The 15,469-nt window shown below is 45.8% G+C and overlaps 1 protein-coding gene across 4 annotated transcripts in view; it reads right to left on the reverse strand.

The window, feature by feature from the left end:
* The window catches only part of cabp1a (calcium binding protein 1a), a 120,481-nt gene continuing 105,012 nt past the window's right edge, over window positions 1-15,469 (reverse strand). For all 4 annotated transcript variants that reach the window (XM_043715945.1, XM_043715941.1, XM_043715942.1 and 1 more), the window contains 3 exons: window positions 11,379-11,488; window positions 8,743-8,890; window positions 1-1,201 (listed from right to left, as the gene is read on the reverse strand). In XM_043715945.1, the coding sequence (XP_043571880.1) occupies window positions 1,176-1,201; window positions 8,743-8,890; window positions 11,379-11,488 (284 nt within the window). In that variant the 3' untranslated portion in view covers window positions 1-1,175. The remainder of the gene's footprint in view (window positions 1,202-8,742; window positions 8,891-11,378; window positions 11,489-15,469) is intronic.

A 15,469-nucleotide genomic window follows, 5' to 3' on the forward strand; every position in this document is an offset into this window, starting at 1 on the left:
ATGTCTGAATAGCACGCAAAACAATACTTTTCACTGTATCTTGGTACACATGACAATCATAAATCAAATTAAATCACTGCCCTGCAAAGGTTCCACCTTCATCTTTATCCAATTCCCTTCCAGAATTGGAAATGAGTGTGCGCTATAAAGGACATTGGGAACAGAGAAATGACAGACACTGGCAAGACTCATATTTCACCTCCCAGCCATGTCAGAGTGATGGCTGGATGGGAATTAGCCAAAGAAAGCCTGGCATTGAAAGTGGCCTTTTAAGAGTGGGACAGCTCTTGGGCTGCAGCCAAAGAGATTGCGAAGGATTGGGGCTGGTGATGGAGTCTTGTTGCCCACTGTCCTGCACAAGCCGAGGGGAACTACGATTTTGAAATCTACTAGTGAATCTGCTCCCACCGCCCCTTCAGGCATTGCCTTCCAGATTACAACACGTTGCAGAGAGTTCAATCAAATTCAAGAAAGGGAGCAAGTCAGCTTGCCCTCTGTGACTGAAGATTGTTCCACTGCGTTTGAACGACTCTGCTGTGCTGAGGTACGGAATCCTGGATAAATTGAGGGAAATTGGGACGTTTTTGTTTCTTCTGTGAAGCGAGTACAGCAGGCTCATACAAGAACGCATTACATTCCAGTTTCTGCCATTTCAATTCAATTCTCAACCCATTCATTATAACACTTTAATCAAAGTAGTGCAGAGGCAAATTTAATGTAAATCTGTCAGTCAGTGTGGGCAGTGCAGCCACACAGTAATGCTTCTCCCTGATATTCCGAATAATTGCTGAAGGCTATATCCTCCAAAGCCAGGTAAAAGACAGAGGACCTATAAACAGCTTGGTACGATGTTAAATTTCATCTGTTAATTACATTGGCGATTTGACTTTGAGCAATGCACACTGAAAGAGATGCCACCTCGCCACTGAGTGGGTATGGACAGTCCTTGGGGAGGGTCAGCCCCTGAGCTGTGTAACTCAGGCAGCAGAGGACTATAAAGAGTTTCTGTTTCAGTTCGTTGCTCCAACGTGGAGGACTGGAAGCTTGGACAGAAGAGATTTCGCTCCGTAATTCGGAGGAGCTGCTCAATACAGTCTCTACAGCAGCATTAAGATATTGCGACAGTCTCTGTGAAGTTGGTGGCTCTTCATTCAGGGAGGGCCTGCTCTCCATCCTCAGCGTGACATCATCCGGACAAATTCTGCCAAGGGAACAGCAACGGTCAACACAGAAACCAACTGCAATCAAGAGTTCTGAAAGACTGTTAAAAACAATTCTTACACAACACAAAGCTTGGCAAATAAACCAGCCAGAATTCACTCTCTCTCCCTGACAGCCCAGGGTCAGGGCGCTCTCTCTCTCTTCCCACCCCCTCACCCCCAACAGCCCAGGGTCAGGGCTAGCTCTTTCTCCCCTCTCCCCTCCCCGACATCCCAGAGTCAAGGGTCTCTATCTCTCTCCCCGGCATGGACGAGTTATACAGTCATAGAGATGTACAGCATGGAAACAGGCCCTTCAGTCCACCTTATCCATGCTGACCAGATATCCCAACCCAATCTAGTCCCACCTGCCAGCACCCGCCCCATATCCCTCCAAACCCTTCCTATTCATATACCCATCCAGATGCCTTTTAAATGTTGCAATTGTACCAGCCTCCACCACTTCCTCTGCCAGCTCATTCCATACATGTACCACCCTCTATGTGAAAACATTGCCCCTTAGGTCTCTTTTATATCTTGCCTCTCTCACCCCGAACCTATGCCTTCTAGTTCTGGACTCCCTCACCTCAGGGAAAAGACTGTCTATTTATCCTATCCAGCCCCTCATGATTTTATAAACCTCTATAAGGTCACCCCTCAGCCTCCAATGCGCCAGGTAAAACAGCCCCAGCCTATTCAACCTCTCCCTATAGTTCAAAACCTCAAACCCTGGCAACATCCTTGTAAATCTTTTCTGAACCCTTTCAAGTTTCACAACATCTTTCCGATAGGAAGGAGACCAGAATTGCACGCAATATTCCAACAGTACCTTAACCAATGTCCTGTACGGCCGCAACATGACCTCCCAACTCCTGTACTCAATACTCTGACCAATAAAGGAAAGCATACCAAACACCTTCTTCACTACCCTATCTACCTGTGACTCCACTTTCAAGGAACTACTAACCTGCAATCCAAGGTCTCTTTGTTCAGCAACACTCGCGAGGACCTTTCCATTAAGTGTATAAGTCCTGCTAAGATTTGCTTTCCCAAAATGCAGCCCCTCGCATTTAGCGGAATTAAACTCCATCTGCCACTTCCCAGCCCATTGGCCCATCTCATCCAGATCCAATTGTATTCTGAGGTAACCTTCTTTGCTGTCCACAACTGTCTGCTTCAGTGCTGTTAATCGCTATGACTATTACTCTATGTTCCTTTTCCTCCTGGATTGGAGAACTGCATGTGAGAATCTGTGTCTGAATTTGCCTTTGTGCCAAGGGATGTATTTATGGAATGTTACTATACTGGAACAGTTAATGAGTAATAGGTATTGTATCTATTATTCAGTTAAGTTTTCTAATAGTTAAGCTACTTTAAATGCCTCTTTCTTTTGTTTGTATTTTAACCATAGTGTTTAAATAAATTGTGTTCTGTTTAATGTTGAGTAGTTTGACCAGTCACATTTCATTTGGAAAGCAGCACTTCCACATCTTCCTGTACCTTTAAAACAAGAAACAGTTAGGGTTTAGGCTACCTTCTTAAATTATACTGAGGGTCCATAACAGCATTTCAGACTGCACCTACCCACACTACTATGAGACTAGAGTCATAGGTCAGCCAGACCAGTGGAGAATGAGAGTTCATTTACTGAAAGGACATCAGTGAACCAGATGGGTTTTACAACAATCGACGATGGGATGATAGTTACCCTCCCAATCTTTATGAATTGAGTTTAAATTCCTCCAGTTGCATGGTGGGAGTTAAACCCATGGCCCAGAGCCCGGGTCTCTCTGTCTCTCTCAGGATTACCAGCACCAGTGACATCAGCATGAGGCCATATTGCCCACCTAAGGCGGCAGCCTCCTGGAAGCTACCGTTTCCTAATCTACCCATTCAGAGGTGATAGTACCCACCTCTGCAGCAGGTGGGACATGAATACTGACCTCCTGGCTCAGGAGGTAGAGACATTGCCACTGTACCCTACTGAAAGAAGGCTCTCTAGAGATCTGAAATCAGATTTGCTGGGTTGAGTCCAGAGTGCTTACCATCGCTCCCAGGTTAGAGCTGCTTCATTGAGATCTGTTTCTGTCGAGTTGAAAGACAAGTCAGCCCTAGAACGATGGAACAGTTTGAGGGACTGAATGGCCTACCCATGCTGCTAGCTTAATGGAAACTCAACAAAAACTTTACAATCCATCTAATTCACCTTCTACCTTCTAGTAGCCTCTTGATTGGAACAGAGTTATTGGCTGATCAATAGGTCTAAGACAGATGCACAAACCTGCCAGTGGAGAACTTTGGGAATTTTGGTTGCGCCCATGTCTCTGAGACTAGAGGTGTGGTTCCAGAAACAAAAATGGCGTCAACGATAGGCCCACCTTCCTGGAGCTGGTCGCAGCTCATTGGCTGAAGAGATCGGCAGAGATATAGGGAGCATGTTCCAAACGTGTGCGGAAAAGGCCACGCCAGTCAGTGCACAACACTGACCTGAATGCAGCACGGAAACAGACCCTTTGGTCCAACTAGTCCATGCTAACCATACTGGGAGAAAGAGGACTGAAGAGAACATTTCAGAGAACATCTCTGGGGCACATGCATTAAACAACCCCAACGCCCGTTGACTGAACACTTCAACTCCCTCTCCCACTCTGCCAAGGACATATAAGTCCTGGGCCTCCTCCACCGCCAACCCATGCTTGGAAGAAGAACACCTCATCTTCCGCCTTGGGACCCTCCAAGCACACGGAATCAATGTGTATTTCACCAGTTTCCTCATTTCCCCTCCCCCCCACCCTATTCCAGATCCAACCCTCCAACTCGGCACCACCTTCTTGACCTGTTCCTCTCTGCCCATCTTCGTATCTGTCCATCTTCTTTCCCACCTATCCGCTCCACCCTCCTCTCCGACCTATCACCATCACCCCACCTTCATCTACCTATTGTATTCCCAGCTACTATCCCCCTAACCCTAGCTCCCTCGGGCAACTCCCTCATTCCTGGTGAAGGCCTTATGCTCAAAACATTGACTCTCCTGCTCCTCGGATGCTGCCCGACTCACTGCTTTTCCAGCGGCACATGTTTTGATGTCAAGCATAGTCCCAAACTAAGCTAGTTCCACCTGCCTGCTCTTGGCCCATATCCCTCCAAACATTTCTTATTCACGTACTTATCAAAACATCTTTTAAACATTGTAACTGTACCCATATCCAACATTTCCTCTGGAAGTTCATTCGACACACCAACTATCCTCTTTTTAAAAAAGTTGCCCCTCATGTCCATTTTAAATCTTTCTTCTCTGACATTAAAGATACACACCCTAGCTTTGAACTCCCCCAGCCTAAGGAAAAGACCTGTTCCTCATTTACTTTATCTACGCTCCTCATGATTTTATAAACCTCAGCAAGGTCACCCCTCAACGTCAGAAGCTCCAGTGAAAAAAACACCCAGTCTTTTCAGCTTATTTTTGTATCTCAAGCCCTCCATTCCTGGCAACACCGTCAATATGCCCGGTCTCAGCCTGAGGAAACTGCAGCAACATTCAGCAACAGGAGGGCTCCCAGTCAGAGTCACTTAATGGAACAGAAATGCCGAGACTGCACAGGGTGGACCCTTGGAACCCACTCTGCTTGATCATGTCTGATCCTTCATCTCAGCACCTGCTCTCTTCACATACATCATGACACCGAAAATCACGGAGGCTGTGGGGTAAAGGATAAGATAGGATTGTGCACCAATGATAGAGCTGGTAGTTACCAGTCAATGAAAGGAAGAGACGGAGTGCGTAAATGTCATATTGTATCAAGGAACCATGAAAGAGCAGGGACGTTCAGTAACAAAATAAGCTTAAAGGCTTTGTATCTTAATGCATGATGCATTTGGAATAATCATTGAATCACCACAGTATGGAAAGAGGCCATTTGGCCTATCGAGTATGCACCAGCTCTCCAAAGAGCATCCCACCTAAACCCAGCCGTCTACCCTATCCCCATAACCCAGTATTTCCCATGGCTAATCCACCTAGCCCGCACATCCCTGGAGAGTATGGACAGTTTATCATGGCCAATCTAGCTAACCTAGCATGTCTTCGGACTGGGTAGACAAATAAAGTAGTGAATTGATAACAAGATTGAATATAATCTCGTAGCTATTTTGAAAGCATGGCTTATAAGGAGATCAAAACCGGGAACTGAACATTCTGGAAGGTTTGATTTTTCAGAAAAACAGGAGGGGTAGATAGTAGAGTCGCACTGTTAAGAAGAAATGAAATGAGAACAGTTGAGAGATAATGAACCCAGGATCAGATGATGTAGCATCCAAATGGGTGGAGGTAGACAATAGCAAGGGAAGGAATACGTTAGTAGGAGTAGTGTACAGACCCTCAGACTCCAGTAGCCATGCTGTGGGAAAGGCTATAAATCAATAAATAATTGGAGCATGTTAAAAAAAAAGGGAAATAATTATGGGTGACTTTCACCTTTATGTTGATTAGATTAATCAAATTGGAAAGGGCAGCTACGACGACAAATTTAAACAGTGAGTCAAAAGTCCAGTGTTGGAGGTGATATATTTGCATGGATAGAGAATGGGTTAATGGGCAGGAAACAGCGACCGGGGTTAAAAGGGGTTATTTTTCAGATCGGCGACCTGTCACCAGTGGGGTGCCACAGAGATCAATACTCACCTGTTGACAATATATATCAATGACTTGGAGGAAGGCAGCAAGTGTACCGTAATCAAATTCACAGACACTACAACAGGTGGAAAGGCAGGTTAGGGCAGGGATACTGATAGTTTAAGTAAGTGGGCAAAAGGTTGGTAAATGGAGAACAAATGTGGAAAAATGTGAAGTTGTCCGTTTTGGAAGGGAGCACAACAGAACAAAGTATTATTTAAAGGGAAAAAGAAACCTGCAGAAAGCTGTAGCACAAAGGGACGCGGGGACACTCATAGACGAAATATAGGTGCAGCAGGTAATCAGGAAGGCTAATGGAATGTTGGTCCTTATTCTCACAGAGGGATGGGAGTATAAGAGTCGGGAAGTCTTACTGCAACTGTACAAGGGGCTGGGGAGACCACATTTGGGGTACAGTGAGTGGTTTTCGTTCCCTTAAGGAAAATGATCATTTCATTGGAGGCAGTTCAGAGAAGGCTCACTAGGATGATCCCTGGTGTGGAGAGATTGTCTTATGACCAAAGGCTAAAGAGGTTAGGAGTCTACTCACTGGAGTTTAGAAGAATGAGAGGTGATCTCATTGGAACAAACTGGATTCTTAATGGGCTTGAGAGAGTAAATGCTGAGAGGGTGTTTCCCTTCAAGGGGCAGTCTAGGACCAGAGGGCATAGTCTCAGAATAAAGGGGTGCCAATTAAGAGGGAGATGAGGAGGAATTTCTTCTCTCGGGTGTTGAGAGTCATTGAACGTCCTTGCCAGAGCCCTTATGTACATTTAGACAGACAGATTCTTGATCAGTTGGGAACCAAGAGTAATGGGAAAGTGTCTGTGTGGGTTTCCTCTGGGGTGATCCGGTTTCCTCCCACAATCCAAAGACGTGCAGGTTAGGTAAACTGGCCATGCTAAATTGCCCCATAGTGTTCAGGGATGTTTAGGTTAGGTGCATTAGTCAGGGGTAAATGTAGAGTAGGGAAATGGATCTGGGTTCAGAGGGTCAGTGTGCACTTGTTGGGCCGAAGGGCCTGTTTCCACACTGTAGGGATTCTATGAGAACAAAACTGTACACAACTTTCTAGGGTCTCACCAAGCACTCGCACAGCTGCAGTCAGGCTCCCTTCTTCCTGTACTATTGCAATGAAAGTCACTGGACCATTTGCCTTAACTGCTTGCTGCACCTGCATGCTTATTCCTGATGGACAAGGAACCCAGATCCCTTTGTACATTCACCTTTCCCAATCTATCACCATTTCCATAACACTCTACTTTCCTACCGACATGGACAACTTCACATTTATCCACATTTGGAGTCTTTTTCAGGTTGGCAGCCAGTGACTAATGGAGTCCTGCAAGGTTCAGGGTTGGGACCCCAACTATTCACATTATACAGCAGGAATCTGGACAAAGGAAGTGAGGGCACTGACCCTAAGTTAGCAGATGACATCAAGATAAGTGGAGGGACAGGTCATATTAAAGGAAGCAGGAAGGCTGTAGAAGGATTTGGAAAAGCTAGGAGAGTGGGCAAAGAGTTGACAGATGGAATACATCATGGAAAGTGTGAGGTTATACACTCTGGTAGGAAGAATGGAGGCCTGGACCATTTTCTAAATGAGGAAATGCTCTGGAAATCTAAAGCGTAATGGAACATGGGAGTCATGGTTCATGCAGGTTCATTTGGCAGTTAGGAAGGCAAATGCAATGTTAGTATTCATTTCAAGAAGGCAAGAATGTAAGAGTAGGAAGTATTGTTGAGGCTGTGTAAGACTCTGGTCAAACCGCATTTGGAATATTGTGGGCAGTTTCGGGCCCCGTAACTGGTGCTGGTGCTGGACTGCATCTAGAGGTGGTTCACAAGAAAGATCCTGGGAATGAAGAGCTTGTCGTATGAAGAGCAGTTGAGGACCAAGTCTGTACTCGCTGGAGTTTCGAAAGAGGATGGCGGGATCCAATTGAAACTTACAGAATTCAGAGCGGATAGGGTAGAGAGGATAGAGTGAACACAGAGAAGATGTTTCCACTAGCAGGACAGACTGGGACCCGAGGGGTCAGCCTCAGGGGGAAGGGACAACCCATTAGAATGGAGTTACGGAGGAATTTCGTCAGGCAGAGGGTGGTTAATCTGTAGAACGCGTTGCCACAGAGGGCGGTGGATGCCAAGTCATTGAATGTATTCAAGACAGAGATGGATAGGTTCTTGATTAGGAGGGTCAAGGGTTACAGGGAGAAAGCAGGAGAATGGGGTTGAGAAACATATCAGCTGTGATTGAATGGAGGAGCAGATTCAATGGGCCAAATGACCTAATTCTGCTTCTATATCTATGATCTTATGGTTATAGATTATCTGCCAGGTATTTTCCCACTCATAACTTGCCTAAATTGTCTCGATGCCTCTTTATGTCCCTCCCCTACTCATACTTCCACCGAGAGTTGTATTGGCAGCAAACTTACAAATATTACACTCACCAACGACTTTCAGGTGAGTGATGTTTTCCCTGTGTTAGCAGAAGGTTTTGATGGTTTGAAAAGTTATTGAGGATCTTGGTTCTGACTTCAGGGGCTATGCTCTGATCAGTTATGTTGTCCAGGTCCATGAGAATATTTGTAGACCCATGGAGATTGCAAGCTGCTGCTTCCAAACATATACAGGATTCACACATTGCAATCCCGGTTTCTGTTACAGAGGACTATCCAATTTTACCCTGGTCACCAGTCCTCTCAAACCTGTTATGCTTTGTTTTTGACCCCATTTCCAACCCTTTCTCTTCTGTACACTAATTGTGTTGGTCTTTGGACACAGGGCAGGACCTGTGAACACACTATGAAAACCTAGCTAATGAAACATGAACAACGCTAATCCAACAATGTTAGCTTTTACCTTCAAAGTCAACACGCCCATCCCCATTCAGATCAACATCTTTCAGGATTTCCTCAATATCTCTGTGTCCAACTTGCTGGCCCAGTAATTTCTTCATAGCTTCACGCAGTTCGGTCGTGCTGATCTCTCCATCTCCGTTTGTGTCAAACTGTGTTTAATGAATACCGTGGTGTCTGAGTTTAGAACATCTATTAACAGGATTTGGCTGTTGCAAGTACTCCAACACATCAAGTCATTCTGAAATTCCCCATGCACATTCCCTTCAACTTTTAATTTTTATCTGACCAATCAGAAGCTGTAGTAGAATAGGCAGCACCCTGACCAATCAGAAGCCGTGACGCAAAGGGGCAGCACTCTGACCAATCAGAAGCCATGGCACAAAGGGGCAGCACCCTGACCAATCAGAACCTGTGGTACAAGGGGCAGCACCCTGACCAATTAGAACCTGTGGTACAAGGGGCAGCACCCTGACCAATTAGAAGATTATTGGATCTGGTCCCAGTCCCAGGACTTGAGTATATAATCTATAGCAGGTTAATACCTGTAATGCATACAGAGGCAGAATGCACTGACAGATCTCTGATCTTTCAGAGACCTTAATCTGAGCTGCTGTCTGCTCTCTCACCTGGATATCGAATATCCCACAAGGTGAATTTTATTGGTGATGGGATTTCCTGCTCTGCCACCTAGAGTCTGAGTGGGGAACACGTTGCTGAATATTAAACACACCCCGAGGCATGATCATTGTCTGGGAGGCATGGCTTCTGTCCCTGACCCAGGAAGATGCCCCAACTCAGAGAGAGCGAGCTGGCACACTGGCTGATGAGGTCACTGGGAGCAATGGCCGCTGCCAAAACTGACAGAAGAAGCTGGGGGGTGGTCAGTAATGGAGGACTCCTCGTCCTCTTACCGTCTGAAGGGGATAATCTGCCGGCCCTTCCTCTTCCTGAATTCCTACTGCTAGTTGGAAAGTTGTGGCCATATGGGGAGAAAGCTCCCTTTAGGGCTTTCATTGAAGTTGCAGTGGGCATTTGAGAAACCAGGAATGCCATCCCATTGGCATTATTTCAAACAACAACGGGGGGGGGGAAGAGTCACCCAGGGCCAGGCTAACTTGTAATGGAGGATCTGAACAAGATGGCATAGCTGTGCGTGGGAGTTTCCTGTGCACACACTGGTATCTGCCTTTTCTCCTTTGTAATAGTTGATACACATCAAAAAATACTTTGCGGATTGCAACACGCTTTTGGACATTCCAAAGGACACCATATAAATGCAGACCCCTCTTCTCTTCCATTCCAGCTGTCGCTCGTGTTCTGGAGATGTGGCTCATTTCCAATAAAAAGGGGCAATTTTCTGTGAGTTGACCCTCACTTTGCAAGGGATGCTTAATCCCCAACTCAGCATCTAACACCACAGCAGGACTTCACATGAAGTTGAAAGAGAAGCAGTCTCTGTGTCAGAATCTGAGGAAACCCCACACTGCTTGTGATCTTTAAAGAGCAAGAATCCATTAGGTCCAAACCTCATTGTCACCCTCCATTGCTCCAGGTACCAGGAAGACTGGCAACATGGAATTAACAAACTGCCGAGTCTGACAGTACAGGACAGTGAGGGAGAGTTCAACCTCTCAAACTGAGAAGCTTTCACCGTGAAGTCATTGTTTTGTTTTGACCTCACTCCCAAGATGCAGTGAAGGCTGCACCAATAGCTACAGTTGGGGCAGCACAGGGGTTGGCACTGCTGCCTCACAGCGCCAGGGACCCGGGTTTGATTCCAGCCTCGGGCAACTGTCTCTGTGGAGTTTGCACATTCTCCCCGTGTCTGCTCCGGGTTTCCTCCCACAGTCTAAAGCTGTGCAGGTTAGGTGGATTGGCCATGCTACATTGCCCATAGTGTTCAAGGATGCGCAGGTGAAGGGTGGAATAGTCGGAGGAAATAAGGGTGGAGGATTGGTGCAGACTCGAGGGACTGAATGGCCTCTTTCTGCACTGTAGAGATTCAATGTCTCCAGGATGTTATCATTATTTGGACCTCTCGTGTGGAGGAAATGTAAACTCATCCCTGGAATAGCAAGAAGCAACCGTGTTAAAGTAGTTAGGCCCGTGTGAGTGCTGGCACCTTACAGAAATTAGAGGAATGACTGATTCTATGCTTACCCATCTGCATGTACTTAATGGCGACCAGGAACGGGAGCGCTTACTGACCTTTCTCCTCCTGAACAGAAACAAACTCAATGGATGAATGTGGCGCTATCCTGTGCCAGTCTGTGTGACCGTCTTCCACACTTAGAAGTACACCTGTCCACTGGTGACATAACTCTATGGTCCCAGAGATCCCCTCTGTGTAATACTCCCTCTTTTGAGTAAACAGAATGGAAGGGAGATGAGAAAAGGCCATATGGCCCTCTGAAATACAGGCACATCCAGTGTTTCCCACTGGCTTTCGCATTTGAGAATGGCCTCAATTAATATAAACCCAAACCAATGCCTGAGTTTCTGCTGGTGACTTGTCCAATGAGCTTAATGGAAATAATGGAGAAATTGTATGAACGGACTTTGCCCTAAATTCCAAGGTAAGGAAGGAGGTTGGGCAAGTCCCAGTTCTGGCTATGGTATAATCTTTGAAACAGTCACCTCTTTGAAAGCGTCTCGAAGCTCTTTCACTCCAATCATGTCAGCCGTCTCCGCCAAAAGCTTTGGTCCCATCAGTTCCAAAAAGTCATCAAAATCAACATGGCCACCCACTGAAAATAAAGCACAAGGAAGCAAGAAGCCCAGTAAGCTCAGTTTGCAACAACAGATTCAATACATTCATTATTGAAGAAACAACAGCACCACAGCCCAGGAATGCTTGCTGCTGACTGTAGAGGACAAGGGCTCAGTAGCTTGGCATTGAGTGACTTCAATGGAGGCTGTGTGCTGTTTAAATTAAACAGGATAGCAAACATGGTCAAAGAACAGACAAAGACACTGACTCCCCAACACCCCTGTCCGCAACACCCTCAGGTTCTGGATTCTAACAGGGTATTGGTCACCATGATGTACCATTGCACTGGTCTGTAATTGCGCATGACAAGCTGCTGCAGATGTTTGCTGTTGCCTTCTGGAGGTTGGCTGACCAGGAATCTCTCCTGCTCTTACTGCCGGCCATCGGGAAGGTGGGACAGATTTACAGGCTGAGACTGAACCTCATCAAACCCGTTACAAAGCACCCTGTGTGGCCATCCAGACCTGCAATGGGATTTGAACCTGGGGCTTCTGGCCCTGAGGTATTGACATTCCCACTCCACCACAAGAACCTCCCCTCCTCGAACATCGCTCAGGGTAATTTCGAGGCAAGAGACGATGCTTCTTTTCATTCTCTTCACACTCAGAAAGACCCTCTGAAAATACTTCAATTGTTGTGGCAGGCTCTTGAGAGATCTTGTATCTTCAAACACAGGCAAATCAGCACGGTGGTCATTTCATTGTCAATCCCTAACTGCTGTGATATGATGGTGCTGGTGAGGGGGTCTACCTCATCCTCTATAATGCTGATGAGGATGGGTTAGGGGCAGCATGGGGCAATCCCAGCACAGTGGCTTAACGTTGTAAATGAAGAGGTTGGAGAGCCGCTTGTGAAGAATGAGTTGTGTAAGGATCTCCAGTCCTAATGAAAAATGGTGCCATTTGTTTCAGTCAGTGGGTCGATCTTGTGTTTGTACGATTATATCAGATGGATTATAGTGAAGTACCGACTTGTTTTGCAGCCTCTCAATCTGATTATCGATCAAAATGAAAACTGGAATTGATGTATAGCAGGTTGCTGGCTCATTATCATGGTATCAGACTAAAGTACATCACACTCTAACTCTTACTAGTAGACTTCACAGACTAAAATCCAAGAGTTTACCGAATTCTCCTTTGTCTGTGCATCATACTGACAAAGCCCTAATGACCCTGTATGCGCCTCACCACACTCTGTCCACACATCACCTCCAGTCTGCAGACCCCAGCTGCTTTGCGTTTTAATCACCTGCTTCCTCTTTAAATCTTTCTCCCTAAACAGAATAATTTGCATCAGTGATCGTTATCCTGTTACTATTACGTATGTGTTTTGATTAATTTAAGATTTTTGGCTTTGTGTTAAAGAACTTCACATTAACATCAGCACCAAAAACGATTTCTAAACCTTGCTCTATCATTCTGGCAGCTTGCATCAGCATGATGTAAATTTACGTCAAATGCTTCATAGTGTTGCTAAAATGTCATTGCCCCTCTCTTCCCAAGATGGCCATTTGCTTTTACATGGGTATTTTGATAAAAATTTGCCTCGACACAATACAAGACTATTGTGTGTCACAGTAAGTCTCTGCAATGAGTCAAACACACAACAAAAAGTCTGCAAAAGATCTTACAAAGGTTCTTCGTTAAAGATGATAATAAAAGGTGCTTTCGTGATTGAGAAGGTTGTAGGCCAGGGGTCACACTCTTACTTCTGAAAGGGCATTTTCTTACTTCACTATCTACAAACCAGATTCACAATGAGTGTGATGAAACTCTATCTCGCTGTAAAATAGTGTGTCTGAAAGAGTCATTCATTGCACAGTTTCCTCAATTCTCAGAGCAATGTCAGTCGATATAAAACTCTCCCCCCTTTCAATTTGTGCCACTCTCTACCTCTTTCCCTTGTGGGACTACTTCTTCCAGACACTCAATGTTTAAGATGAGTTTTATCAACCCTACTTATGGAAGAGGTCTTTGTAACGCAGTGGTAGCATCCCTTGCTCTAAGCCAGGATATTCATGTTCAAGTCTCACCTGCTCCGGAGATGTTTAATTATCATAAAATCCCTACAGTGTGGAAGTAGGCCATTCAGCCCATAAAGTACACTGACCCTCCAAACAGCATCCAACCCAGACTCACCACCCCCTACCCTATCCCTGCATTTCCCATGGCTAACACACCTAGCTTGCACATTCCTGAGCAATATGGGCAATTTAACACGGCCAATCCACCTAACCTGCACATCTTTGGGTTGTGGGAAGAAACTGGAGCACACGGAGGAAACCCACACAGACACAGGGAGAATGTGCAAACTCCACACAGACACCTGTCAGTGGGTGGAATTGAACCCGGGTCCCTGGCACTGTGAGGCAGCAGTGCTAACCACTGAGCCACCGTGCCACCCATTGTTATCTCTGAGCAGGTTGATTCTGAAAATATTATCTTCAGGGCCAGGAGATTTGGTTTGACCATTTTCAGCTAGAGTGCAGCACTCACATAAACCACACAGACAGAGGGACCAATGACCCAGAGGCACCTTGCATCGAACAGTTCTGTAGACAAGTCGTATCGGGCTCAAAAATGTTAACTTTGTTTCTCTCTCCATGGATCTGCTGGATCTGCTGAGATCCTTCAGAACTTTCTGGGTTTGTTTCAGATTTCCAGCACTCACGTGTTTTATTTTGCTTTTATGTGAATTCTGTTTGCCTACTCAGACAGACTCCAGGTACAAGTGGCAGAGCAGGAAGCCCACTGGTTCCTTCAAAGGTATCTCAATCACAGTGCGCTAAATCTCCATTTGTCAGTGAACATCGAGACCTGGGAGAGTTGACATACAGCACGGTGGCCGAGTGGTTAGCACTGCTGCCTCACAGGGACCTGGGTTCGATTCCACCCTTGGGTGACTGTCTGCGTGGAGGCTGCACATTCTCCTTGTGTCTGTGAGGTTTCCTCCCACAGTCCAAAGATGTGCGGGTTAGGCGGATTGGCTATATTGAATTGCCCATAGTGTCCAGGGTTATGTAAGCTAGGTGGGTTTGCCATGGGAAACTGAGTCTGGGTGGGATGCTTTTCAAAGGGTTGGTGTGGACTTGATGGGCCAAATGGCCTGTTTCTACACTGTAGGGATTCTATATGCTGCCAATTCAAGCTGGACACATTTCTAAAAGAATGTCAATTAACTATCAAACAAAGGAAGAGGAAGATTCATTTTAAAAGAGGTTGCAAATTTTTCTGGAGCTCCTCTGGATTAGCACCATGAAGCTTTTTTTAAATTCATCATGGGATATGGGCATCAGTGGCTCAGCCAACATTCATTGGTCAGGCCTAACTGCCGAGAGTCAACCATGTTGCTGTGGGTCTGGAGTCACATGTAGACCAATGCAGTGTCCTGCTCTAAAGGACACTAGTAAACCAGATGGGTTTTTGGACAATTGACAGTAGTTTCATTGTTGGACTCTTAATTCCAGACTTTTTTTTAAAATGAATTCAAATTCCACCACCTGCCATGGCAGGACTGGAACCCTGATGCCAGAACATCATTTGAGTCTCTGGATTAATAGTCCCATGATATGAGCACCATCCCTTGAGGCAGAGTGAGGAAATGAGTTTCTGCCGAGATTACGACAAGCCATGAGGAAAAGCACAGGAGTTTGGGTTAAAAACCCGTTTTTAATGACTGCCCAGTCGCATCAATACGCAGAGTGCCACAGAGCCTGCAGGAGAGTAATAATTACCCTGTTACGCTGGAGGCAGCTGGTTTCAAAATATAGAACACTCTGGAACACAGTTGTCCATTTCATTCCAAACAGCAGCATCCTCGCACATTGACACTGGGCTTTTCACAATGAAAGATCACAGTGGCATTGTACCAACCTAGTGCTGTTCGTAGGCCTCACGGTATAATTTCTTCCTCACAATTAACTTTTTTTGCAGCAAACCCCTATTCCTAAGCGTAGCAG

This window comes from Chiloscyllium plagiosum, chromosome 25 (genome assembly GCF_004010195.1).
Source record: "Chiloscyllium plagiosum isolate BGI_BamShark_2017 chromosome 25, ASM401019v2, whole genome shotgun sequence".
NCBI classification, from domain to species: domain Eukaryota; kingdom Metazoa; phylum Chordata; class Chondrichthyes; order Orectolobiformes; family Hemiscylliidae; genus Chiloscyllium; species Chiloscyllium plagiosum.